This window comes from Lacerta agilis, chromosome 5 (genome assembly GCF_009819535.1).
Source record: "Lacerta agilis isolate rLacAgi1 chromosome 5, rLacAgi1.pri, whole genome shotgun sequence".
Lineage (NCBI taxonomy): Eukaryota > Metazoa > Chordata > Lepidosauria > Squamata > Lacertidae > Lacerta > Lacerta agilis.
Genome location: NC_046316.1, coordinates 33,885,348 through 33,913,081, shown reverse-complemented (window position 1 = coordinate 33,913,081; position 27,734 = coordinate 33,885,348). Strand labels below are relative to the sequence as shown.

Sequence of the window (27,734 nt, the reverse complement as noted above, 5' to 3'; positions counted from 1 at the left end):
TATTTCACATTGCTCAGGGACCAAACAAGATAGTTATTTTTGAGCATATGGTAAAATTGATTTAAGATATGTTGTACTTTGAACAGGGGAGAAAGAACCAGGCTGAAAGGTTGTGTGTTCTCGTCTTGTTGCATGCTCAGGATTACACTCTAAAGGAAGATTACTGTTCGTTCACTGCTAAGGGGATCAGAAATCATGGATAATGCTTAAGCTGCATGTACCTTTGCCCAAGGCAAGCCATCTCCCTCGTTCATTAAAACAAAATGTGACAGTTCACTTAGTTCCCAGTCTTACGTATCTCTCCTTCAGAAATAGCTAGCCATAGAAGCACCCATGCTGGTCTCACGATTGATCCCCAAAGCTATCATTCCCTCTAGCAGCAAACTTTAATAGCAAACTGACTGCTAACATGATTGGATTCAAAACAGAAGTGCTGAGAAAGAAGAGGAAGGTATCAGTGACGCTGGGGAAGTTCTGAGGAATGCAGAACTACAAAGCAATAAAAGGCCCAAAAATTGCCTCTGCATATTCATTTGGTGTATTTGTTTTTTTTAAAAGTGAACATTAATCAGCTGCTGTAAATCTAACCTGTTTATCAGAGACTGTTGAATCTTATCATAGTTTTTGATGATAGTATATCGCATGAAAATAATATCTTAGGTTAAACTACTGCAAAAAACACAATCTTAGGCCAGATATCTGAGTGAGCCTGTGAAGAAAAGATGTGCTGGATAATTCTTATGCAATTAAAACCATATTTAGAGAAAAGTCAGGTATGAAATTGGAAACTTGATGTTTATTTACAGATTTTGATGATCCATGAAGTTCCAGATTTCCACATTACATTTCAGAGAAATAAGTCTTGAAAATACTCATCAAATTCTTCTTCCCTGTAAAACAATAGCAAATGGTATTAAGAAGTACTAGGAAAAAACATGCATGCAGTCATTTTCATTTACTCACAAGGACATTTTTCAGTCCAAGGTGTAGTACACCTTTTAGATGTGCTGGGAGGGTCTGTGCTGACAAAAATGTTGCACTATTGGGGCATATTGTTAAGCAAATATATGCTTACAAAAAATGCTTACAACTTATGGTGGCATGGCAGAGGTGCTGTACCAATCTTGCAAGTAGATAACATGTGTGCAAACAGTAATGCCAGGGTTGTTAGATCATTCAAATGTGTGAAATGGCTGCAAACAAAACCGAGAAACCTATGGAAAGATTGAAATCTAAGGGGAATGCTTCCAAAGGCTGATGCTGCCTGCAGTGAGGCCCAAACTGCATCCTCGCCCACATTTAAAAAGTCTTGCTGAACCTCCCAGACACCAATTGTTACCTTCCTTCTAAGGCTGGTGCTGTCTGAAGCAGATTGTATGATTGGCCTGGCTGATGGATTTTTGACTACGTGATTTGCCCACCACTTTCCCTTTTTTAGGGGCAGAGCAGATTTTATTTTACTAAGTCTCCAAATCAGTCTGCAATTTACAGAGAGGAGTTCTCTTCTTTGTTTCGTTTCTGCTCATAAAGGTTAACTGTAATTGTTACCAATTCGAGAAAAATGACATAATTATATTTATTTTAAATAAGCACCATCGTTTTAAAACAAACAGCTACTCGTAAAAAAAAAACTGACCGCGTTTTCTCTTCAGTTTCTTGTGGCGGACCCTTCCAAAAATCAGCATCTGAGGGACCATCTTGCTCGTCATTATTGACAGAATCTGTGAATGAAAGTGTTATTTAGTAGCATTTAAAATGATTTTAAGGAATGTCACATTTTAAACTATGTTTGTAAGCTGCCCAAAGTGGCTGGGGAAACCCAGCCAGATGGGTGGGGTGTAGATATAACAACAACAACAAAAATAATCTCAAAGCATTTTCTTTATGAACAAGTCTCATTCACAATCCAATGAAGGTAACATTCTCAATCTATTTTTTTGTAACTATTAAAACAGGAGAAGAATTAGGAACAACAGGCTTATGGATACACTGCAACTATATTTAGCTAGCTTATATTCCAATATCAACATTGTGAATAAGACTGACCAAGCCTTTCCTCTTTAAAATCCATCCCTTTGTAATTGTGGTGTGCTTTTCTTCCTAAACAAGTAATTCTGGTATGTGATTTTGTGGGCTACAGCATGAAGGCATAAGAGGAACAAATATTGTTGCAGGTTTAAATGCCTTATGTTTATCACCTCTTTTCCTAATCCCAAGTGAAGTATCATTTTTAAACAAGAGAAAAGATGCAATGCAACTAAATACCCAATGTGGTTTGGGTCCCGACAGCCTATCGGCTGCTGGATTACAAACTGTAATCTTCTGCACTTCCACATAAGCATGAGAATGTACTTTCTTGCCACCTATCAACTCTGTATTGCGTTCCGTGGAATGGACATTTGAATGTGTATTCAAAATGCAGCCCCCAATCCACATCTTTGTGCATCTGGCAGCACATAAGTACTTCTTTTTTAAAAAAAAAAAATGTTGGAGCATGGCACTTAATGCTTACTTGGGGTAGAAAATCTCCTGGTAACATGAGACTTCTTGCCGGCATTTTACAGAAAGGACAGCATGTGTCTATCTGGGTCACAAGCGTTTAGGAGGCCAGGCTCCAGGCTGGCCCAGGGACCTGCCTGCCTCTCCTCCACTTTGATTGACATGCTCAGCAGGAATGTGGCTGCGGTGATGGGCCTACCACTCCTTTAAGCCAAAAATCAAGATTTCACCTGCAATTTAGTTACCTTTGTCAGAATCGTCTGATTCTTCTAAGAATGCCTGATCTGAAAGAGACATTTTTAGAATTATGTTAGTTACATGTCTAGTTATTCAAATACATATACAAATATAATGTTAGAAACTCAACAACTACCTAGCAATTCCTGGCATTTGATAAGGCCAGAGAGAAATGCCAAAAATTAATAATTATGGTTTTTACTATAACAAATGCTTTTGGTTAATACCTAAATGTCAGTTTTCAGTAAAATGAGTTACCATGAAATGTTGCTAAATGTCCAACATAAACATAGTGACCCAGGACGACATAAAGGCTAGTTCATCGACAACAGGCTGCTTCCTCCACCAGGCCTGCTGTACACAAATTCTCCTTCTACCCTCAACCGTAATTTACAAACCACATGAAACACGGAAAATCTTAATTTAGCATCTGAAACCAAGGTTTGGCTTGAAATGTCAGCTTAGAAGCACCCCAGGACAGAGAGATTCGCTTTCTTGGGAAACATTCAACTACGAATGTTAACATTTTAAAACAACCTCGCTTTAAGCATTAGGGTTTCTTTTACCTTTATGGCTCTTTCTTTTCTTTGGCTTGTGTCTGTGGGGTGAAGATAATCTTGTTTTCTTTGAAGCTTTGGAGCTTTGTTCTGTGCTTGCTCTCTTTTTCATTGGTTTGACTTCCTTCCTCCTTTATAAAAGGGAACGGATGTTAAAAGTTCTATCCATGTGTTTATCCAGCAACAAAAATATTACAGAAATATACAATGGGTGGGGAAGGGCTCTTTATAATTCCTGAACAGCCAACCCTGAAAAAATCAGTAAATTTGATGTTTTGAAACTGATCAATTTGAACATAGCATGGATGCTTTTTGTGTAAAAAAGATATGTTTCCTATATGCCCTAATAAAAAGAGAAAAGGTTTGAGCCAACTCGGCTGCTTCCAAAAAAGGGCAACATCTTAGTTTAACGTGAATGAAAGCTTAACCCCAGAACTGTGTGATGCTATCAATCAGTTCTTGAACCTGGAAAGTAGAAGTGTCAATAAACATGCACATACGTTTCCCCAATCCCACTGTATGCATACACAAGCAGACTTCCGTATGTGTATATTCCTAGCTGGACAAGTAAAGAGGCGCTTCATGGCTTTGCTACCCAATCCAACAGCTGGGATTTCAGTTTTGGAAAAGCTGAAAACAGTTGCTTGGGAGAGGAAGATAATTTCAGGTTGTGGCAAACATCTGTTGGGGAACTCACTGGAGCAGATAATAGAATCACAGAATTGTAAAATTGGGCATGACCTTGAGGGTCATCAAGTCCGACCCCCTGCAATGTGGGAAATACACGAAGGGGAGGAGAAGAAACATAACCCCGCCGGCACAGCATTGTGCATACAACTCAGTATACCCAAACACATATACAAAGATTGTACTTTCATTACCTGTGGTGAAAGTTTAATTTGTAAGAGCATTCGGGACAAAGCCCTTAATAAAGAGGAAAAAAATAAGAATTAAACGTAGAGGAATTAAATATCCCCATAAATTTACATTTAACAACAATTATCCCCATAAATTCTGCTTTCAGTTTTTGTAAGACTGCCATATCTGGCATGTCACACATGTTGCACGCTAATCAAAACCGTCAGCATTAATTCCGGCTTTTAATAAATAAATCGAAAAGGCATTATTAAAAAAAACCTGGAGTGGTTTTCAACTAAGTTGTTGTTGTGTGTGTGGAATGAGGTCTGCTTGCACAGAAGGAATTTCCTCACTCTCCTCCCATCCGCACTGCCCAAATGTGCTCTGGAGCGTTGCTGGGACCCCCAGAACAGGTTTAGGGGTGCACGGGGGAGTCGCACAGAAGGAGGAGAGAGTGGGAAAGTCTCATAGGAAGAGCAGACCTTGTTCCTTGTGTGCATGCCCCACTTAGTGCTACGCTGAAATTCCTCCCTTGGGCTGCAATCCTATACCCAGTTTCTCATGGGACTTACTTTTTGAGTAGTTATGTGTCGGACTACCCTGTTGTTCAACCCAAAGAAATCTTTGGTGGCCTTTGAAGACAAAACTAAGACATAATTTAACCACTAGAGGGATGAGCCTGAGCAAAGGGTTGGGCTCATTTGCTCCCTGCTCACCTCCTCTTTTGCCGCAGAAGGTCGTTTTCAGCAAAGCCCAAACAATCCACATTCTACAGAAATCAGCTGGTTTGAAATGGATCCAGACTGCACTCGCCTTTTGTGAACTCTGTACTTTAAAAAATCCTGTAATGGGGGTTATAAAAGTCCTAATGTAATTTTCTACGTCCCCGAGTGAACATCAACCGTAATAATTCAGCAGCCAGATCCATTATAATTAGCCGTCTAAACCACTTTGAGGTTTTCTTAAAATTAAGCGGTGTACTGTTAAATAAAAATAAAAAGCTCATTGTTAGGACTCACTTAGTTTAACAAGTGCGTTTTTCTTTTTCGCCATGCTCAACGTAACCAAAATTCACCTCCCAACTCTTCAAGCCTTCTTTCTCATCACAGTGCTTACTTCCACAGGAAAACTGACCTAGAAAGCAGGCAAAACAGAAAACAGCACTAAATTTATCTCTCCCCAGGTAAGTTGCTAACAATTAAGTTAACTGTTAAGGATACTACTACTAGGTTTGTTTAACAAGAGGGCCTTCTCAGTAGTGGCACCCTCCCTGTGGAACACTCTCCTTTCAGGTGTCAAGGAAATAAACAAGTATCTGACTTTTAGAAGACATCTGAAGGCAGCCCTGTATCGGGAAGATTCTAATGTTTAATGTTTCAATATATGCTGTGAGCCGCCCAGAGTGGCTGGGGAAATGTCATTATTATTGTAACATCATGTGGTATTTACAATGAAGATTAGGTTAGCCTAATCAGATGCAATCTCCAGCACTTTTGCATAGGCAAGGGAAGAAAATAATATATTGCAAGATCAAGCAACTGCAATAACACTGTTTCCTTGGTTCTACATGATGATTTGATGGTCCTGGGATGCCATACCCATACATTTCTATGGTCCAAAATCTAAGACATTGAGAAATCTGAGTAATATACTGAAATCATTCCATTAGTGCACAATCCTAAACCAGTATGCCTATTTCAATGGCTGAAGGGGGTCAGAAAGGAACTCTGCTATGTGGGAGGAGGGTGTTGCCCCATGGCAGAAGCCCTTGCTATGCCTAGGAAGGAGTCAAGTTCCTACCAGTGACAAACCCAAAACTGGAACATTATAAAGCATGGGGATGTAGATCCCCAGGGGGCCTAACCCCTGGGGGAAGAATAGCAAAAAGAAAAGGAACCTGCCCTCCCATGTTCTGCTCGGGCCAGTGTGAGCCAGTGCGGCTTCAGATGTGGTGGTAGGTGGAGCAGTGGCGGACTGTGGGGTCTCAAGTTCAGTGGGTGCACTGTGCAACACCCCCTGTTTTTCACCCTGCATTCTAAACCATGGTTGCAGCGGCCCTTGTGGTGGCCCCGAGGCTCCCCGCCCAGTGCAACTGAACCAGTGTGTGTTGCCCTAAACCCGCTTCTCGGGGAGAGCTTCCACTCTTGCTTCTCCCTGCTGCTTATTACTGGATGGATAATAATAATAAATAATAATATTTATTATTTGTACCCCCGCCCATCTGGCTGGATTTCCCAGCCACTCTGGGCGGCTTCCAACCAGAAACCAAATACAACACTATCAAACATTAAAACTTCCCTAAAAAGGGCTGCCTTCCGGTTTTTTCTGAATGTCAGGTAGTTGTTTATTTCCCTGACCTGTGATGGGAGGGCGTTCCACAGGGCTGGGCGCCACTACCGAGAAGGCACCTCTGCCTGGTTCCCTGTAGTTTTGCTTCTCGCAGTGAGGGAACAGACAGAAGGCCCCTCGGCGCTGGATCTCAGTGTCCGGGCTGAATGATGGGGGGTGGAGACGCTCCTTCAGGTATACAGGACCGAGGCCGTTTAGGGCTTTAAAGGTCAGCACCAACACTTTGAATTGTGCTCGGAAACGTACTGGGAGCCAATGCAGATCTCTCAGGACCGGTGTTATGTGGTCTCGGCGGCCACTCCCAGTCACCAGTCTAGCTGCCGCATTTTGGATTAATTGCAGTTTCCGGGTCACCTTCAAAGGCAGCCCCACATAGAGCGCATTGCAGTAGTCCAAGCGGGAGATAACCAGAGCATGCACCACTTTGGTGAGACAGTCCGCGGGCAGGTAGGTCTCAGCCTGCGTACCAGGTGGAGCTGGTAGACAGCTGCCCTGGATACAGAATTAACCTGCGCTTCCATGGACAGCTGTGAGTCCAAAATGACTCCCAGGCTGCGCACCTGGTCCTTCAGGGGCACAGTTACCCCATTCAGGACCAGGGAATCCTCCCACACCTGCCCTCCTCCTGTCCCCCAAGAACAGTACTTCTGTCTTGTCAGGATTCAACCTCAATCTGTTAGCCGCCACTCCATCCTCCAACCGCCTCCAGGCACTCACACAGGACCTTCACGGCCCTTCACTGGTTCTGATTTGAAAGAGAGGTAGAGCTGTAGATAATGGCAGAGCTAGCCCACTAATGAGGCAGGGTGAAGCAGCCACCCCAGGGGGTGGAAACAAAAGAGGTGTTCCCACAGTCACCCACCCCACCGCCACAGAGAAGCACCCCAGGCAAGGGAGGCTTTGGTGGGGCCATGGCGGAACCACGTTCTGCTGTCCAGCTTTGCTGCTGGTCTCCGCCGCCCCTAGGAGTGGAGAGGGGTGGGTGGCCCGGCTGTGCAAAATGCTTTGCCTCTCAACCCATGAGGGTGGTGAGGTTTTGCAAGGGCTTTTCCTTGAGGGGAAGCCCCTTGCAGAGTCCATGTGCCATTCTCAGCACCACGGGGGTAACAGCAGTGTGCCAACTCATCTCAGGCACTGAGGTCCCTGATCCGAGTGACTCCTTTGTGTGTTTTAAATTATTTTTGTTAATTCTCCCTACCTCCCCCAACCCCCCTTTATGCCACGTTTATCCTGTTGAAACTTCCCCGAGTTTTCCAAAAGCAGGGTACCAGAGAATTATAGAATTGCAGAGTTGCAGGCACACCCCGAGGGTCACCTAGCAGAATCTCAGCTAAGGCATCCATGACAGCTGATCATTTAAAACAACCTCTGTTTAAAAACCTCCCAATGAAGGAGAGTGTTGTTGTTGGGAGTGAAGGATGTGCTGCAATTCAGAACCAACCATTTAAAACCCCTGATAGAGATGCATAGCTGGACTCTGTACTGTGCATGTCTTCTCTTAGGATGCTGAACTTCAGTAACGAAATGGGCACAGCATGTGGCCAGCCTTGTTTTGGCATGTCCCACAAATAAAGCCCAACATCTCGTTTGATTTCACTGGCTCTGTTGTGTTTCTAACCCCGTGTGTAGTGCCAGCAATATACAGCCTCTCGGAAATGAAACATCCCCATGCCTAGCGAGTGGTAACTATCTGTATTAATAGGCTCACCTCCAGAAATGTTTTTGAAAGATTAACCTCAGAAGTTCTGCCTAAGCTGCTAACCAATGGATTGACAGTGTCCTCAGATACTTCACTTCTGCTGTGCAAAACCAACTGTAATGCTAAAGCAGGAACCAAAGAGCACAGAATGCTGCTGCTCATTTACTTCTCCAAATGAATTAAGAGACACGGTGTCAACCCTGGTTAAAAGAACATTTGAATATTTATACAAAACAAACAAACGGGAAGTATCAGGGTTTGTTTGTTTTTAATCAATACGATGTATTTTGTTTTAATTTACACCTACAGCAATCTGATGCCAGCATCAAAACTTTTGCTGATGGTGATGGGTTGGGATTGTAGCCCATGCTTCAAGTCATATGCACAAGGGAGACAAAGGATGTGCCTTATTAATACGCTGATTTTTAGACACAACAAAGCTGTTAATCAAGAGGGGAGGAATCAAAATACATTTAAGGACCCTCAAAGGCTTGAGCTGCTCGTGCTGTGGCACAAAACAGCCATTGGGGAACCTTGGAAGAGGGATTTAAGTCACTTAAGGGTTAAGCTGATCACTTTGTTTAGTGGTAGGAAGGAATCTTCTCTGACAGCTGATTGGCAAGTATCTCTGGATGCTTCACCCTCAGCCATACTGTATCTCTTATCTCACTTGCTGAAGTCATTGCGCTCCATCTACGTCCTAGTGGTTTGGCGCAATATTTCCTGTTTGTGGTTGGTATAACTATTTATTAAATCTGTAGGCCACCCTTCATCTGAAGATCACAGGGTGTTTCACAACATAAAAATGCAAAATATGAAAACAAATACATAATAAAACAAAAACAAAGCAATAACCCTCCTCCCACAAACACATTTAAAGGTCATATAATGTTTAATCAGCCAAAGGCCTGGTTACAGAGAAGTGTTTTCATCTGGTGCCTAAAGATAAGTAATGAAGGCGCCAGCCTAGCCTCCCTAGGGTGAGCATTGCACAAACAGGCAGCCACCACAGAAAAGGCCCTTTCTTGTGCTGCTGCCTTCCAGACCTCTCATCGAGGAGGCACATGAATAAGGGCCTTGGATGACGATTGCAGGGTCTGGGTCAGTTTATATGGGGAGAGGTGGTCTTTGAGGTATTGTGGTCCTGAGCTGTTTAAGGATTTATAGGTGAAAAGCAGCACTTTGAATTGGGCCCAGAAACTAATTGGCAGCCAGTGCAGTTGGGCCAGGATTGGTGTAATATGCTCAAACTGCCTTGCCCTGGTGAGCAACCTGAGCACTGAATTCTGCACCAGCCACAGTTTCCAAACCATTTTCAGAGGCAGCCCTACGTATAATGTGCTGCAGTAATCTAACCTAGAGGTTACCAGAGCATAAACAATAGTAGTTATCTGGGGCATAGCTGAGCCACCAGCTGAAGCTGACAGAAGGCACTCTGCGCCACCGAGGCCACCTGAGCTTCAAAGGATCCAGAAGTAGCCCCATGCTGTGTACCTGTGTAACCCCATCAAGAGCAGGCAACCTCCTAGCCATCTAGGAACCTCCCATTAACAATGCCTCAGTCTTATCTGGATTGAGTGTTAAGTTTGTTGGCTCTCGTCCAGTCCATTACTGAAGTAAGGCAGTGGTCCAGCACATCCACTGTCACACCTGCAGATAGAAAGGAGGAGGAGAGCTGTGTGTCATCAGCATATTGCTCACAACGTACTCCAAACCTCCAGATAGCCCCACACAGCTTAAACAGCATGGAGGATAAAAACGAACCCTGAAGTAACCCTACATTGAAGGCTCCCTGGGTCTGAAGATGGGTCTTCGTACTTCCGAAGCATCACCCTCTGGAAACGACCATCCAAGTAGGACGGGAATCACCACAAAGCAGTGCCACCCACCCTAACTTGGACAGCCACGCTAGAAGAATACCATGGTCAGTGGTATTGAAAGCCACTGAGGTCGAGGAAAACTATCTTTCTCCCAACAGAGTTCATCATACAGGGTGACCAAAGCTCTTTCTGTGCCAAAAACAGACCTAAACCCTGATTGAAGTGGATCTACAAAATCAGTTTTCTCCAACAACGTCTGGCATCAAAATAACTACAATGAAAATGTTTGATATGAACCTCAACCTGGTTGTGGAAGGAAAACACAATTGTTTCATTAAATGATAGCTAGGAAGCCAAACCAGAATTCAGAAGAAAATGTCATTTTAAAATTAATATCACTGCTTGTTGTTTTTCTTACATACTGAGGTGGGAGAAGCTTTAAACAGCTTCTATTGCCGTGCTGAGATGTATGCAAAATCAGAAGAATGTTTGATTTGAGAATGCTAATAAAATAATATACAAAACGTGTTTTGCAAGAGTAAGTTCTGCAAAACAGATTACACAACTGCATCTAGAAATGCTTACAAAACTGTTGAATGCTTGCGCCCCATAGTGGTGAAGTAGATTATTGATCTATGTTAATAGCTGCTGGTAACTGCAGCTGTCTTTGTGAAGATAGCCTGTGGTTTCAGAAATAATAATAGAGAAACAATAAATACCGTAAATGCAGAATATATATTAGCGGTCTACTGCATTGCTAGAACAAGAAACTGACACAAGAAGCTATCCATAGCACAGTTGGGCTTCCTATACATTATTTATTGGAACTTGATCAGATATATTTATATCTTCAAACTGTCTATAAATTACAAAATAACTATGGTTTCAAGCCAGCAGAAGCTCCCATTGGTGAAAATTGCATTTGCCGCTTCCACCCATCTCTCCTCACTCCTGCTGCCCCTATGCCCCCACCCACACAGCTCCAGAGGATGGCCCAACTTAGTTGTGGGGGCACAGGGAGCTGCAGCAGGAAAGGGAAACTGCCAGCCAGAGCCTGCACCAATAGGCAGGCATGACAAAAGATTGAATGGACTGTCAAGGAGTGAGACATACAAAAAAGTCATGTTGGTATCAACAGTCCTATTGCCCAGTCTTCTTTACTACCTATGGTTGCATTAGCAAATGCTTCTTGAAACAATACTAAATGAAATTAAACTTGTTTCTCAGCTATTCTCCACCCAGATCATTAAAGCACTCTAGAGATAGTAACTGTCATGACAGAAGGATATAAGCTAATTTCACATTATCGTGTATATCTTGAAGAAAAATAGTCATTATGTGACAGTGTAATAAGGGATAACAAGCAAAAACATTCATTCAAAAAGGCTTGGATCTCAAAGTTCCTTATGTGAGCATAAAGACCAAGGGAGAATCCCCTCCTAGCTGCACCCTTCCACACTAAATCTCATAACGGTACAGAAGGTTTATCAGCTGTCAAACAACAATTGGGGTCAGGGGCTGCAATGGGAAGCCCCATTCTCTGAACAGAACTCTGCTCATAGAACTTACAATTCAAACCACAATAAGGAGGAAAAAAACAACTTGCCTTTTCCGGACACAACCTCTTTCTCATGTCTCCATCTAAATCCAAACTGTTAGAAAAATAAAAGACATGCAGTAAGCATTTTGCACTTACACATTCAGTGCATCCAGTGCAACTGAGATATTCCTCTTCTGCCTCAGATATTGCAATTTTATTTTTCTAGTTCACTATCACTGAATTATTATGATATTGAGCTATGTGTTCCACAGACAATGGTAAGAATGGATTTCATAGACTCTGATAACTGCTAGTAGGCAAGAAATAGGAACTATTAAAATATGAATTGATAAGATCCACCCTCGCCTGGAATTGCTTCTGGTGTCACTCTAAAGCAGGGGTCAGCAACCTTTTTCAACTATTTTTTTTTGGGGGGGGGGAACAAATTCCTATGCCCCACAAATAACACAGAGATGCATTCGAAATAAAAGCACACATTCTACTCATGTAAAAACACCAGGCAGGCCCCACAAATAACCCAGAGATGCATTTTAAATAAAAGGACACATTCTACTCATGTAAAAACACGCTGATTCCTGGACCATCCATGGGCCGGATTGAGAAAGCAATTGTGCCGCATACAGCCCCTGGGCCTTAGGTTGCCTACCCCTGCTGTAAAGGTTGCTCTTCCTCCACTTTGTAAGTTCAATGTGTTTACTTTAATCCAACTTTCCATACTTCCTCTGTACCATTTAAATTTTCTCCTCAAAGGATACATGAAAAACATGGGAGCTCTTGCAGCAAGCTGCAGGACAACCTTTTATTTGTTCAGAAGGCACTGTTCATTCTGAATCTTGACCCAAACACAAGGCCATTCCAACTTTTTCATAATGTCTTATCACAGAGGTCAACAACTTGTTCATGGTCCCAGGAGCAGAGCAGGTAATGAGGTGATCATGAGCTTCAGGGGTGTCAGTGAAATACCCAGCTAGATGCACAACATTACCTGGGAGCAGGTGAAACCTGTGAATGTGACTGCTGGGATCAAGGCCTATCTGAGAGCCTCCAACTCCTACAGGCCATGCTCCTTTGTATGACTAGCCATGTCAGATCTGTACCTGCAAGCCTCTCCAGAACCGGCGAAACAGACAGTAACAAATATAGATGATATGAATTGTCTGTGCAGGTAGGGGACAGAGAGGTGAAAAGAGCACTCTGGGAAAGTAATACAGGATATATGCATTCCTGGGGTCAACCCCCTCTTCGCCCTGCCATCCCCTCTCACAACACCCCATTTAAAAAGCCCTGTGTAATGAATAAGACTACGATGTGTACTTTCATTCAAGGGCATTCCCTCTCCAAAAAACCCTGCTTTGAAAAGAAAGAAAGACAGCAAATAACACTGTACAGAAAAGTTGGTAGTTCCAATTTGCTGATCTAGATCCAACATACGGGCCACCTAGCTATACTCCCTTTTTATCATCAAATGACAAGGAATAGACAAAGCATAATAGTCTTATGTCTACTTTTGTCTGTGCCAAAGACCTGTTCAGCCTCTGCATTTTCAGCAAGGTGCAAGCAGGTAAAAAGTGTCACCCACAGCAAGAGTCATTGTGGGTAGTAGCCACTGACAGCATTATTCCACATGAATTTATCTATTCCTGTTTTAAAGCCATCCAAATTGGTGGCTATCACTACAGCTTGTAAGAGTGTATCTCTGCACTGTGTGAAGAAGTACCTTATGTCTTCTGTCTGTTCTGAATCTTGCAACATTCAGCTTCATAGGATGTCCATGAGTTCTAATACTATAAAGCAGCCACAGTCACCTCCATGAGAACCTGCATTCTCGTGTGTTCACACTAGGCTATACTTTGGCTTATGATTACATGCAAACCAAGACATTCTTTCAACAGTACCTATTATTGGTCACAGGTGTTAAGATACTGGCTATGTTTCTACCTATAGTCTCTGCAATTACATTCACTTGGATGAACATAGACAACCCCTGAGTTATAAAATTTGTCCAGCATGTACCTTGTTCTCTTTGTATTTAGTCAGATCTGCTATGCAGTACTCCTTGAATAATTTATCATAGTATTTCTTGCTAAGCCTCTTCTCCCTGAAAGACGGAGACATTATTGTGGGTTAGTTGGTTAGACAACGCAAATGTGGGCAAAAGATAGAAGTTTTTTTCTATCTTTTTATCTTATCTTATTAGAAAGGCAGGAATACTGGCAAGGTAGTTTTATAAATGTACTAGCTGTCACAGAAAATTAAAGAAAAAGCATACTTCAATGGCTTTTTCTTTAAATACTTTAACATCTTATGCATTTATGCAGACACCTCCCCCCCTGTGTTTAAATGGGATAGTGAATTAATAGGTGCAGAGAATTGGTGGGGTGGTGTGGCCGTTGGACAACTCCCGTCCTCCTGCTAGCATGATAAGGGATAGCCAATAGGAAAGAATGCAGGAGCTACCAGCCAACAACATCTAGAGAGCCACAAGTTCGCACATCTGGTGTATAGAATTGCATCCTAACACACAGCTTAGAAACGCTTTGAAGGTGCCTTGTTTGTAGCATTAAAAACAAATCACTAGATTGCTTTTAATTGGCAATGCACAACAATAATTCCCAACTTCGCACTCGCATCATGTGTATTAGCCACAAAGATGTCCTTAAGTTTATCAAGCCATTTTACATAAAAAGACTATGTATGAACTATTTACAAGAGAGAAATAAATGAGATCAATCCAGCCCAAGTTACCAGTTCATGTCAGCTTCATCTTCCTCTCATCTCCACAAGAATCTGTGGTTTTCTCTTATAATGTCAAGGTCAGTCTTATCATTTTCTCTGTTAAAAAAATATCAATCAGTTATCAAAATATATGTATTTTTAAAAGATCACCTCTCTTCATTTGTTGCATTTCTTTCAGAATCTCTAACACATTCAGATTTATTTTATAGCTCACTTTTCAGGAAAAATCTGTGTCTGAAGTGGCAAATAAGGCATAAAAAAATACACAAGAAGCAATGTTTGTCCCTGCCCTTATGCAGCATTTGAAAGGGTGGAACACTTTGCAATTCAGCAAGGAGGAGCTGGAGGCAGGAAAGACATAAGCAACCAGCCACAACTCCTGCTCTGCAGCCAATGGGGAGGTAGCTTTGGATGGCTGTAAAATGCCTGAAGTCTGCCTCCCAACTGAGTTGGGAAAAACTTGGCACCCATCCATCCTGCCACTCTTCTGTGCAGGGCTCACTGGTCTCTTCAAGACCAAATGAGATGTTCTGCCTTCATCTTACATGGCTGTGGGATGGGGATTCCTCCCCCCCCCCACTCTGCACTATATCACTTTGCTTTTCCCCAACACAAACAACAACATGGGATGGATGCAAGTAAATTGTAACATGTGAAGCACTCCTGAATTATCCGGAGTTTACTTCCGCACGGCCCACTCCTATTTACTCAAAAGTACGCCCTCAGTGATTTCACTTTAACTTGCTCTCTATTATTTATGCATAAGATTACAGACTTAGTAACTTCTGAAAGCAGACAGACTTCTGTAATTATTTTGTACTCACCCTGAACGTTTGAAATCTTCTTTCTTGCCACCGTAGTACAATATATAGTCATTCACCATTTTCTTATGTCTTGCATACTGACAAAAATTAAGGAATTTGCTGACAGCATTTTCCGGCTTCCCAAATAAGAAATAAGATAACTGGAAATCTATTCTTCCTTTGCTGAAGGAACTCTGCCTACACCTAGCAAATTTGGAAATGGCTCACACAGCATATGAAGGACCACTCAAGGAACAGAACAAAGATTTCTGCAAGATTGAAATTGGGGAGACTGGCAAATCTAGTGACAAAATTTTACCATTCCAAAATAAAATCTACACTGGAAGGTTCCAATTTGGACCATTTCATACAAGTGTCAACCACAGTGCAATTGGCAAAATTAGCACTATGACCACGATGTAGTTTTCTGATGAAAATACTGAACAAGGAAAATACTCATAATATGGTAATTCCCAATATAATGTCTTATAATATTTTTTTTTGACACAGGCTTCTTCTGTGCTGGTTATTTTTAACCATGGACAACTCAATAAATACAGGCAAGTAACTGCAGGGGTGGGGGAAGAATATTTAGTTATTTTAGAATTGTTCCAGAACTGGTTGCATAAAAGACATCTAGAAGTGTTGCTTCCTTTGTGAATAAAGCAACAGGCTTTCAGCCATGCTATCATGGTATCATAAATCATTTATCAAGCTTCTAACTTACACAGTACTTATACAAATATAGACAGAGAGCTCTGCCCCTAGGATATAGGACTAAATATTACAAGACAAGGCATAGACAGTTGAACTTCGTACACTATTACTGACACAGGCCTAATATACATGAAGTTGAACTAAGGACACCCAGCTCCATGTAAATAGAGAAAGCAATCCACCCATCAGCTGGATTCATGACAGACAAGGAATGCTACAAAAAAATGAGGTAAAGCAAAACAATGGAATATGCTTACTGAGCAAAAAACACAAACTATTCAACTATTAACACCGCATTTCATTGAAAAGGTATCAGGAGCGAATTGGTCACTGCCTGTATATTATTGACTAGAATCCAGCTTTGGAGTCATACCTCTCTTCCACCCACACTTTTGGTGTCTTAAAGACAGCAAGAACAGAAGTAGGAGAGTCCAAGTTAGTTCTCCTAATCAACTGAGGAAGGCTCTAAGTCAGACTCAATAGCATTTGGGGGGTGGGGTGTAGTGGCACTGCTCACCTGGTTCCCCAATGCAAAGTGTGGCTGTGGGCATGACAGCATCAGATTGGCTCCACCACTGTGCACACACTGAACTCCCCTCCTAGCAACTGACAGAGATGCTCACTGTTTAGAAGCCAGGTGAGCGATGCCACCCCACCTGCCCTACCGACTGCAACTGGTTAGAGTACAACCTGCTGCAGTAGCTACACCTGCTGAATTCTCCTTATAACAAGAAAAGGGCACTGAGACTCACTAGGAGGAGCTGCAATCCATTTGCCTTTTTTGCTCTCTCCGACAGCCTTCAGTCACCTTCCTGGAGAAGAAAAGCAGCACACCTATTACTAAAGAGCTCAATCTCACTCAATGACTCCCTCTCTGGTCATCATATTGTCAGCTCTGCTCCTGATCTTATTGAAGGAGTGGTGGGTGGGCCGGTTGTGTCAAGTCAAGTTGGTGTTTCTGTTGGGAGTTCAGAAAGAATAAATTGTTCTAGCAAGTGGTATGGGCAATGGCCCTGATTGGTGGGTGGTAGCAATGAGATCCACACCGTGCCACAAGAGTGCTTCTAGAAAAACTTACATATAACCAATATCATATATGTGGCAAATTTAATGGCTGGTACTTAACTTAGTTTAGCTAAAATTCCTCTCTTAGATCATGAGAAATGAAATCCTACTCCCTATCCCATTGAAGCAACCTTTCAAGCAAAGGTCTCTTTCATGAAGCTCCCTCTTCTTCTCAAAACTAAGACGAACTGCTTCTTCATCAACGCAAATTTAAAGGATACAGCATCCAATGCTAGGAAATGAAATCTTTGATTTCTTGCTTCTTCCCTGGTAAAAACAACAACATTATTCTAGTTGTCTACATGCCATGTGCTTAATGCTGTTGAAAACATTCCACAAGTATGGCAATGTACCTGTCCCATTCATCTGTCACCACCTGTCTGTGGGCCACCTTGCTCTGTTTTTCTTTCTGGAAGGCTTTTGGAGTAATGCATCTTCATTCCTTATCATGCAGGAGGGGAAACACAGAATTGGTTATTAGAAGAAAATACATATAAAAAGAACAGCAACTTAGTGTTAAAGGAAAAACTTACCCCCTGTCAATAATTAGTTGGACCACTTGGAGAAGGGATGGGAGGTAGGAGGTTGGTCTAAACCACCACTCATTCGCCCCCCGCCCCCCACGGCATAGAGCAGGGCCAGCAATCCCACTGCTACAGCATGAGCTTCCTCCACACTCCTCTCTTGCTTCTGGATTAGCAATTGGAAGGCCAATGGATCATTCTCAGAGGTCAGGCTTGACCCTGGATTTTCCAGGCACTGATCTCTAATTTATTGGGTAAAGGAAGCTGTGTTGGCCCATGAGAAAAACCCCAAAGTCCACATTCCTAAATAACAGTAAGTAGTACTCAGGCATCTGGGATCAGGAGCAAAGGCTTACAGATTGGAACATGCAGCTTTCATATGGGTTTAAACTCCAGCAACTCTCTAGATATTTAGCAATATGTGTTAGTACTCCATAAGAATCACTCCTAAACGACTACCATGCAGAGAAAGCTCACTAAGGTTTCTGTTCTGCAAATTAAATTGCATCCCTATCTTGACATCTGAGCAACATTACAAGAGTTAACTAGGAAACTACTTTATTTTCAAGTTTAATGTCTGTCACTTCTTTACATCTATTGTACATGTTTACAACTCTGCTGATGCTCTGAGCAGCTGGTAGAGATGAAAGATCTATCACTGGAATGCAACCCAATGAGTTGCTTAGCTGCCTTTGTGCATGTCTTCTAAACAGGGAAGCTCTAGTTCTTTCGCTAAGACATTTATACAGTTGAGACAGGAAGTCTGGCACTCTATGCAATGTGCTGGTGTCATCTACGGTTAGGCCAGCCCAGTGTGCAGAAAATGTTGCACTAGAACTGACATTCAGCCAAGGCGGGGGCAAGGAAGTTATGATTGTGGACTATTACACATCCTAACAGCAATATTCTTTGATCTACTCTCCTGAAGTTAAGCAGACAGCCCCAGCTGGTTTTGGTGTTGTTGTTTTTTGCTCTTGAATGCTATCTTCAGCACAGGAAAGGCTGCTAACCAATTAGGTTAATAAATAATCCACATAAATAAATTATTTGGGCATGTTTAGGGGTTTACTCCAGGTAAGTGTGCATAGGACTGCACCCTTAGTTGCCACAAAATGGAGTAATATGATAATAATCAAGCAGCAAGAGCACTCCATTCCCTTCCAGCAGGTGTCTTATTCTTTCATAGCCTGCTGCCACCTGGCTTTGACTGCTTTGATCTCTCGTTCAGTAGCTTGATTAATCCTGCTGAGATGTGGCAGAGGGAAAGTCAAACTAAAGGACCAACTAGGCCTCAGTGCTGTTCTTGTAGAGATGAAGCACAGAACTGCAAGAAATGAGATGGCACAGAGCCACTAGATGGGCATAGCAGTTCTCCCCTACTCCACTACTCATTGGAGACAGCACTCTCTGTCAAGCTTGAGAGAAAGAAGACGAAGGAATCTGTCTTTTACACTCCTAGGACCTTATAATACTAGTGAAAGGCATTACCTATTTTTCTGCTGGTCCGGTTTCTCTCCTGTTTCATCATCACTAAAATCAGAGTCATATCCTCCATGGCCAAGGATCTAGGAGGAAAATTACAAGACACAGAATCCAGTAAATTTAAGGTTCACAAGACACTGATTTAAAAGAGAATTGCCATCATTTTCCATTAAGTTTAAAGGAACAAGAAGCATGTTTTGATGTTTCCAAACTACTTATTGGCTTCATAAACAGAGAGAAGATGAGAGGAAGTAAACAGATTCTACATGCCCCCTGCTTAGAAACCACACCCCATAAGAACAGCACTTCATTCACTGAAGAGGACTGTCACAACAGCAGCAGCCACACATCCTCGCATGTCTCTTCCAATGAAGTTTCACTGCAGGAGCATAAGAGGTGATGTGGGAATGCTGCAACTTCCCTCTCACCTAGGAGCAGAAGATGCAAAGAGGCTCTCTGCACACATATATTCACCAATGTGTCAGAGGATCCTACTATCATCTATATCAGGGTGGCCAACTCCCAAGATCTACTCACAGAGTTAAAAACGGGCAGTGATCTACCCGCTTTTGGGGGTTCAGGTCAAAGTTGTTGACCTTTTTTAGGAAGGAGGTAAAATGTTGAGCTTTTTTAAGGGGAGCCATAGTTTTTCATCTTTGTGGGGAGCCAATGATCTATCAGTGATCTACCGCAGATGTCCAGTGATCTACTGGTAGATCACGATCTACCTGTTGGACATGCCTGATCTACATGTTATTGCCCATCTTTCAGTGGCCAGCCCATCTTTGACTTTCTCAGGTCTTTGCACAACACCCTGCCAGCACCATGGAATAACCAGGAGTAGCTAACATGGTGCTTTCCAGAGGCTGCTGGACTACAACTCCCATAATTCCTGACTACTGGCTATGCTATAGTTTTAGAGTGGAATCCACAAGTATCTGGAAGGTACAACATTGGCTACTCATGCCCTGACAGGTCCTGACACCTTTTCAACCAAGTGCTCCAAGTAAACACTACAATGAACTAGATTCTACTTCTGTCTTATCTAGGAAATGATTCAGAGATGATGGAACAAGGCAACCCCATAAGACAAGCACTGAAGCATCTAGGACTGGTTCACAGAGTCCTATTTCCAGTTTTTCTCTTCACACAATCAACAATAGTGGCTCTCCAGTGAAGCATATGTCCATGATTATAAATTTACAGAGGGGAAATATGCCAGCATGAAAATATGGAATTTATTAACTAGGATGGATCCATAATGTTCTTTTAAAGGTTGCATAATTCTTCTTCCTTACACACAATGCACACCAGCCTTCGGTCTCAATTTAGGAGAAAGTGAACTTTTCCCTTTGTAAGTCACTCTCTAATATCTAAACTGCAAATCTGGTTTAGAAAATGCCATACACTGATCAAAGAGCAGTAAAAGGATATAATGATCCCCCAACTTTCATTTAGGCTTGTGAGTAAAAAGGAGGGGTTCTAATCTGTAATTGTGAGACAGCACAAAATCAAGGTGTGACAATTATTCCACATGAAAAAGGATGGCATGCAAGAGTGCAATCTTATATACGTGGCATCACCAGAGTAACTAGGACAGACACTTACTATGAAGTAACCCCACAGCATTCATTGTTATGAGAGTAACTGCAGTAATACCTGGCAATACCTTTCTGCTCTGAGAGACCAGAGTTCAAATCCCTACTCTGGTATGAAGCCCACTGTGTGACCTTGGGCCATTCAGCCTAACCTACCTCACAGGGTTGTTATGATGTTAAACTGAAGGCAGGAGAGGCGTGAACTCCTTGGAGGAAAGGTGGGTTATAAATGCAGTAATAAATAAATAAAACCTCTGGAAGTGACATTTGTCATTCTTTATCTGCAGCTCTAGGAATTAACATGTTCTTGCAGTTTAGTGCAGATTACAGTATTCTTACAAACAATTGCGTGTTTTTCTGTAGTATTTTAATACAAGATACAGTATATACAAATTGTAACAAGACTAGAATAGCTCTGCAATAAGGCACATAGAATGTCCACCCTTAACATTTTTCAGTGACAATGTGTTTAGCATGGTGTTTCAAAGTGGCGAAAAAAGAATGTTTTTCCATCCTTTCAAAATATGTATATGGATGAAACAGTTCTTCTAATCTGCAGTAGCAGTTGTGAATACTGAATCAGAGGGAAATAGTATTTAGGATTAAAATGGAGTACAAACGTATCCTCATACGTGTGTGTCTTTAACTGACCTGGGATCACTAGATAAAGAGCAGTATGTAAATAATCCTTTGTTTTAAAAACCCAAAAGCAAGCATGTTTACATAACACTTATGATAATTAGTGAGGCTGAGAAACACAAGGCTGAGGTTGCAATCCTAGACATCAGGGGTGGAAAGCCTATGGCACCCCAGCTGCTCTTGGACTCCCATCAGCCAGTCAGCAAGCCCAAAAGCTAGGGATAGGGGGAGCCACAGTTTACAACACCTGGAGGTCCGTTCGGTACCATTTCCCTTTGCATGACCTCATCTGTGAGCAGCAACAAAATATTACAGTGCAAATGTTGCAGAATCAGTATAGAAAACAAGATTAGAGCCCATTTTAAAATAAAGTCAGATTCTTTTTTTGCATTTGTATTTTGCCCTTCCTTCAAGAAGCTGGCTGGGAGGCACCCACGACTTTATTCCCAAATTAAACTTCGTGAGATAAGACTGATGAGAAATAAATTACTTTTCCACGGAATTAAACTTCAGGCCTCCTCGGTCCAAGTGTGACCCTGTGCCCATCAACCCACACCATATCCATTGCTAGCCAGTACAGAATTTACCTATACTGTATATATATACCGCGTTTTTTAAAAACAAAAACACAAAAATACGTTTAAGTGGTAAGCCTCCGACATCCAAACCTTAAATGCGTGGAGTGCGTGGACGTATGCTGCAGCTTCGGGGTCGGAACTGCCTTAAGAGATGCGACCCCCTCCTGCCTCTTCTCCCCAAACCCACAAGACCATTACTTCGGGACCATTACTGTATTCTTATTTTCATTTTTGCTGCCCGACCCCGCAGCGAGCGCTTCCCAGCCGGTCACTGAGGCTACGGGCTCCGGCCCTCCGTTTCCTTCTCCCTCCCCCGGGGCGAGGGGCTCCTACTCACCGCATTGGAGAGCTTCATCTTCGCCAGCGGCCGCCCCGGCTCCTAGCCCTTCGCTTTGCCTGGGAGGAAGAAGCGACCGCGCTTAGGCCTCTCCTCCTCCCGCGGAGGAGTCCTCAGAGACAACGGCCCCGTCGGAAACCGCGTCCGCAGCCCCAGGGGGCCGGGCGGATAAAAGGGCCGCGCTGGGCGGCCACTCCCCGGGGCCGGATCCTTGTCCGCATGAAGGTAACGCTCGCTCACTCGCTCGCTCTCCCCCCTGACTTGGGAGTCGTCGGCGAGCGGCTTTCTTCGCTCCCTTCTTCAAGCTGAAGGACGGGCCTGCAAATCTCCGCCCGCCCCAGCTGAGGGGGAAGGCCGGCTACCTTCTCCTCGAGCAGAGCGCCTCCCTTGCGGTCCTGCGGGAAGGCGCCATGTGGTATGAGGCGCACCCAGGTCGGTGTGATGGTCAGTACGAAGGGCAGGCGCTTCATCATTATAAGCATGCCCCTTCTAAGATTATGCAAGCAAAACTAATAATGGATTTCTGCTCATTATGGCTTCATATGGATTCCCTCATATTTGCAGTTAAGGTAGTGAAGAACAACCCCTGAACACCTTGAGGAGTAAGGGTTAAAGTCAGGGGAAATGTCACTGAATTTGATGCAAGTTTTAAGGGCTCGCCCAGGCCACCACTTCTGTTATCCCTTGATTTCTAGGCCTGAGAAGTTTTTCTTTCAAATTGTTTTTATTAGTTTTCCAAATTACTTTAATTCAATACAATAAAAAAACAGGTTTCCCACTCCTGTTGCGAAACAGATTTTTCTCTTCCCGCCCACATTACCCTGGAAAACTGGCTGTTTACTGCTGAATTGAACAGACATCATCCTGCAGAAAACCCGATCAATGTTTGTTTCCATTCAGCAGTAAACAGCAGGGGAAGTGGCGGGGATAAAGAAAAACCTCTTGGACCCATGCTTTTGCTTTTTTAATGCCCTCCTAGACCCCAATTGGAAAGGATGCTTCTGCCTAGGGTTGGATTTCTAAGCCATGTTAGCAGTTATGAGAGGTCATGGCATAGCCAATGTGGGGGGCACCTACCCCCCCCATAAGTACAAATCAAAACAAAGATGAGGTTCCCCCCCAAAAAAAGCCCTGCCCCCCAAATTCTGGCTACATCCATATGAGAGGTAGAAATTTATGGAGCAAAATTGTTACATACAACAAATTTATCAGTTTAGTAAACAAAGTGTCTAAGTGGTGAACATAGCATGTCCAAAAAAACCTCAGCAGAGCAGTAGTTTACATCTGAACTGTGATACACAATAACCAATGGATTGAGCTATACCCCACTAATGACCTGTATAAACAGAAGGGTCTTAAGCAGGCAATTGAAACAGAGTTCATTTGAAACGAAGCTTCATTGGGCTATTGGGAGCCAGAAGAAGCTGAAAATGATGGTATGCAGACTGCCTTCAGCTTCGGCCCTTTCCTCATTAGGGTTTGCAGGCAGAAGGTCTCGAGTTCCATTCCTAGCATCTCCAGGTAGGGCTGGGAATCTGGGAAATATTCGTATCTGAAACCCTGGAGAGCCACTGCTGTCAGTGACACCAGTATTGAGGAAGGTGGGCCAATTGTTTGACTTGGTTTAAGACAGCTTTCTTTGCTCCTGTGCCTACCTGTAACAGTACCTACCTGTAACAGGAAAGAGAGTCTGTTTTGATGGATTATTTTATTGTGTATTTCAATTTTGTATGTATTTTATCAATGATTTTATGTTTGTAAGCCACTTACGGAAGCCTTTTTGGCATGTAAGCGGCATATTAATTAATTAATTAATTAATTAATTATATTCTGGAACAAAATAAAAAATAAAAAAATTCTTCCAGTAGCACCTTAGAGACCAACTAAGTTTGTTCTTGGTATGAGCTTTTGAAAGTATATGCACACGAAAGCTCATACCAAGAACAAACTTAGTTGGTCTCTAAGGTGCTACTGGAAGAATTTTTTTTATTTTTTATTTTGTTTTGACTATGGCAGACCAACACAGCTACCTACCTGTAACTGGAATTCTGGGAACAGGCTCTGTTGTAAATGGTGGACAGGGATCACACTAGTCCAAAGGCTTGTGGCAGCTTTCCCCAATGTATTCATGGTATTTCTAAACCAAAAATGTGCAAAGCAATCCTAATCTTAGCAATGGACAGCAGATCCACCACTGCAGCCAAAGTCCTGCTGGTTTGCACTGGCCAAGGTGAAAAGGGCATGGGGGATATGTTTCACTATGCCAACTCCAGTCTGCAGAGGGCTCAGGGGATCTGCAGGGCTTTGGATTCAACAGATCCAAAGCTGTCAGCACTATATCTTAAAACATCCCATTTGTAGCTGTAACTGTAGCTTCCCACCTGGCTGGTTGAAGCTGAGCCCAAGTCATAGAAGACCCGTCCCAACCAGCAGTGCTCTCTCCAATGATTCAGCCATGAGATGTATGTGTGGTGGTGGTGGGGAAGAAAAGGGTTAATAGCTTACATATTGATTACTTTTATTGGGGAGAGTATGTTTTCTTAAACATAAAATGCAATAAATAAATTGATGCTGTATGTAAAAGAATTCTGCATTCATTTTAGCAGAATTCTGTTTAAATTCTGAAGTTCTTCTCCTGCAGTAATAAAGGCCAGGTCATTTTGTGTAATACAGTTCTAAATGTTTCAAAAACTTGTGATCCAAAAAAGGCCAGGCACACAGAAGTCACATTTTATTCATTCATAGTCTTGTTGAAGTATATTCTAAAGTAAATGGAATGTTTTCAAGGATGGATCATAGATGTCTCTTAATGAAATAACTCTGTATGTTTATATATATTAAGGGTGTGCTGCAACCACAATATTTGCCTTGTGTCTGTATCTGTAGCTTTTGGAAGCAGCCTGATCTGTTTTGGATCTGCTCTGTCATTCTAGTTCAATTCTGGTTCATATCTCTTCATACAAATCTCCGTTTTGCTCCCTTTGACTATAATGGGGAACCTAAAGATGGCAGCCATATGTTTTTCTTTTTAACGCAAGTGGGTGGAATTTGCAGGCAAATGAGCCCCTCTGACTTGGATGGAGCCTGCCAAATTTCACGCATACCCATTCATGGGTTTTCATGCAGGGAACTTTTACAATTTAAAAAAAAAAAAATGTTATCTGCCAGAATTGGATGCACATTTTAGGCATGGTCCAGTGTACTAAAGGGATGAAATCTGTTGAATTTCAGAAATAAAGATGCATTGGTTGTTCTGAAATGAAAAGCTTTACTATTTTGGGGTGTGAATCTCCCTTTGGAAACTGTAGACATGAGGGAGGAGCCCCTGGGTAGAAAACCTGCCAAAGTTCAGACAAATAGGTCCAAGGGGTATTGTGCTGGGTGATGTTACCTTCATTATATCTTAAAAAGCAACAACTGGGAGAATGATTTTTCTCACTGCTCCCCTGCCCTTCCTGGAAGCATCCTCCATGAAAAAAGGAGAGAGCTGTGGTTTTTATGGAAACAACTATTTGAGAAAGAAGCAGGCTACCTCAGTCTCTTACCTATAACTCTCTCATGCCCTGCTGTCACAGCCAAAACTCAAAGGGGAATGACAATCCACACACACCCCCTCTCTGTCAAAATGGGGACAGGGAAGGGGGCACAATTCCACTTCTTCTCTCTCCTCTCAAGCTCTGGGTGTTTCCCCAGACATCTTGATTTCATTTCTCAACAAAGGGGAGGAGGAAAAGGCTGTGTGTTTGTTGAAAAGCTACGGTACTTGGAAGGTTGGGAATTCCCTAATCCACCTTGATATCTTGTTTGGGTGTAACCCAACTCAGTAACATGAAAGACTACCCTGAATCACCCTTATGTGGGTATACGCACAGCTAATGCACACCTCTAATATATATTCCACTATATAATGGACGTGATTTTCCTTTAAAGGAACTCAACTTAGTGCTTGCAAAAGTGGCATCACGTGAATTATTCAAATAACTCAAAATAAATAATTTATACATACCAGGCGATAAAAGCCAGTCCCTCCCTCCCCTCCTTTGTCATCCCACTCCCAAGGAACTAAAAGTCTATTTTTGTATGAATGAATCTTGATATAAATCTAGCAACTGGGCCAACATAATCACATTTTGTGCACGTAGAAGGAGAGAAGATTTATAATTCTTCATTATACTTGTTATACAATACAATATGTAGGCAAGAGGCAGCTTCCAAGATAGTGAATTCTAGACAGTGACAATTTCAGCTGCTGAGAAATCAAATTTTTGTGTGTGTGTTTGTGAAAACCATGTTTAAAAAGCCAATAGTGCTGGATAAATAATAAGGTATGCCATCTATCAGGCTGGTAATGGAGAACCTTTTAGGGTTTCCTTTTTATTTTCTTGTTTATAATCTGTGATCTCAGATATCTATAAATTAAAACTGGTCCCAAGATTTCCATGAAAAACAGGTTGATGAGTCACTTTTCAGGAAAGTGCAAGCATGCCCCGGGATGTTGTCTCATATCTATTCCCTTTAAAGGCAGTGCATTTCCCACACACTGCTGAATAAAACAGGTAGTTAAGTGGAAACCCAAAGAGTCTTGTGGCAACTTAAAAGATAACACATTTAATAAACTTGTTAGTCTTTAAGGTGCCGCAAGACTCCCTGTTTTCTGCTGCAAGAGACTAACATAGCTACCCCTCTGGAAATAGCTGAGTGGAGATAGTGTCTCAACAGTTGTTCCTTTATCTTTCACTAGGGCCACCTTTAACAGCTAACATCCCCATTGTTGTTGTTGTTCAGTCGTTCAGTCGTGTCCGACTCTTCGTGACCCCATGGACCAGAGCACGCCAGGCACCCCTATCCTTCACTGCCTCTTGCAGTTTGGCCAAACTCATGTTAGTAGCTTCGAGAACACTGTCCAACCATCTCATCCTCTGTCGTCCCCTTCTCCTTGTGCCCTCCCATCTTTCCCAACATCAGGGTCTTTTCTAGGGAGTCTTCTCTTTTCATGAGGTGGCCAAAGTACTGGAGCCTCAACTTCAGGATCTGTCCTTCTAGTGAGCACTCAGGGCTGATTTCTTTGAGAATGGATAGGTTTGATCTTCTTGCAGTCCATGGAACTCTCAAGAGTCTCCTCCAGCACCATAATTCAAAAGCATCAATTCTTCGGCGATCAGCCTTCTTTATGGTCCAGCTCTCACTTCCGTACATTACTACTGGGAAAACCATAGCTTTAACTATACGGACCTTTGTCGGCAAGGTGATGTCTTTGCTTTTTAAGATGCTGTCTAGGTTTGTCATTGCTTTTTCCCCAAGAAGCAGGCGTCTTCTAATTTCGTGACTGCTGTCACCATCTGCAGTGATCATGGAACCCAAGAAAGTGAAATCTCTCACTGCCTCCATCTCTTCCCCTTCTATTTGCCAGGAGGTGATGGGACCAGTGGCCATGATCTTAGTTTTTTTGATGTTGAGCTTCAGACCATATTTTGCGCTCTCCTCTTTCACCCTCATTAAAAGGTTCTTTAATTCCTCCTCACTTTCTGCCATCAAGGTAGTATCATCAGCATATCTGAGGTTGTTGATATTTTTCTGGCAATCTTAATTCTGGTTTGGATTCATCCAGTCCAGCCTTTCGCATGATGAATTCTGCATATAAGTTAAATAAGCAGGGAGACAATATACAGCCTTGT

General features: G+C 42.5%; 1 protein-coding gene across 1 annotated transcript; it reads right to left on the bottom strand.

Annotated features, from left to right (window-relative positions):
- Nucleotides 1–776: 776 nt before the first annotated feature.
- On the bottom strand, nt 777–22,243 carry LOC117046833 (protein FRA10AC1). Its single transcript, XM_033149261.1, is given in 16 exon segments — nt 777–890; nt 1,637–1,721; nt 2,745–2,783; nt 3,303–3,424; nt 4,175–4,217; nt 5,171–5,195; nt 5,197–5,285; nt 11,626–11,671; nt 13,594–13,678; nt 14,326–14,412; nt 15,141–15,217; nt 17,123–17,168; nt 17,255–17,315; nt 17,318–17,343; nt 18,914–18,990; nt 22,060–22,243. Coding segments are annotated over 16 exon segments (969 nt in total). The 5' UTR covers nt 22,078–22,243; the 3' UTR covers nt 777–847.
- Nucleotides 22,244–27,734: the final 5,491 nt, after the last annotated feature.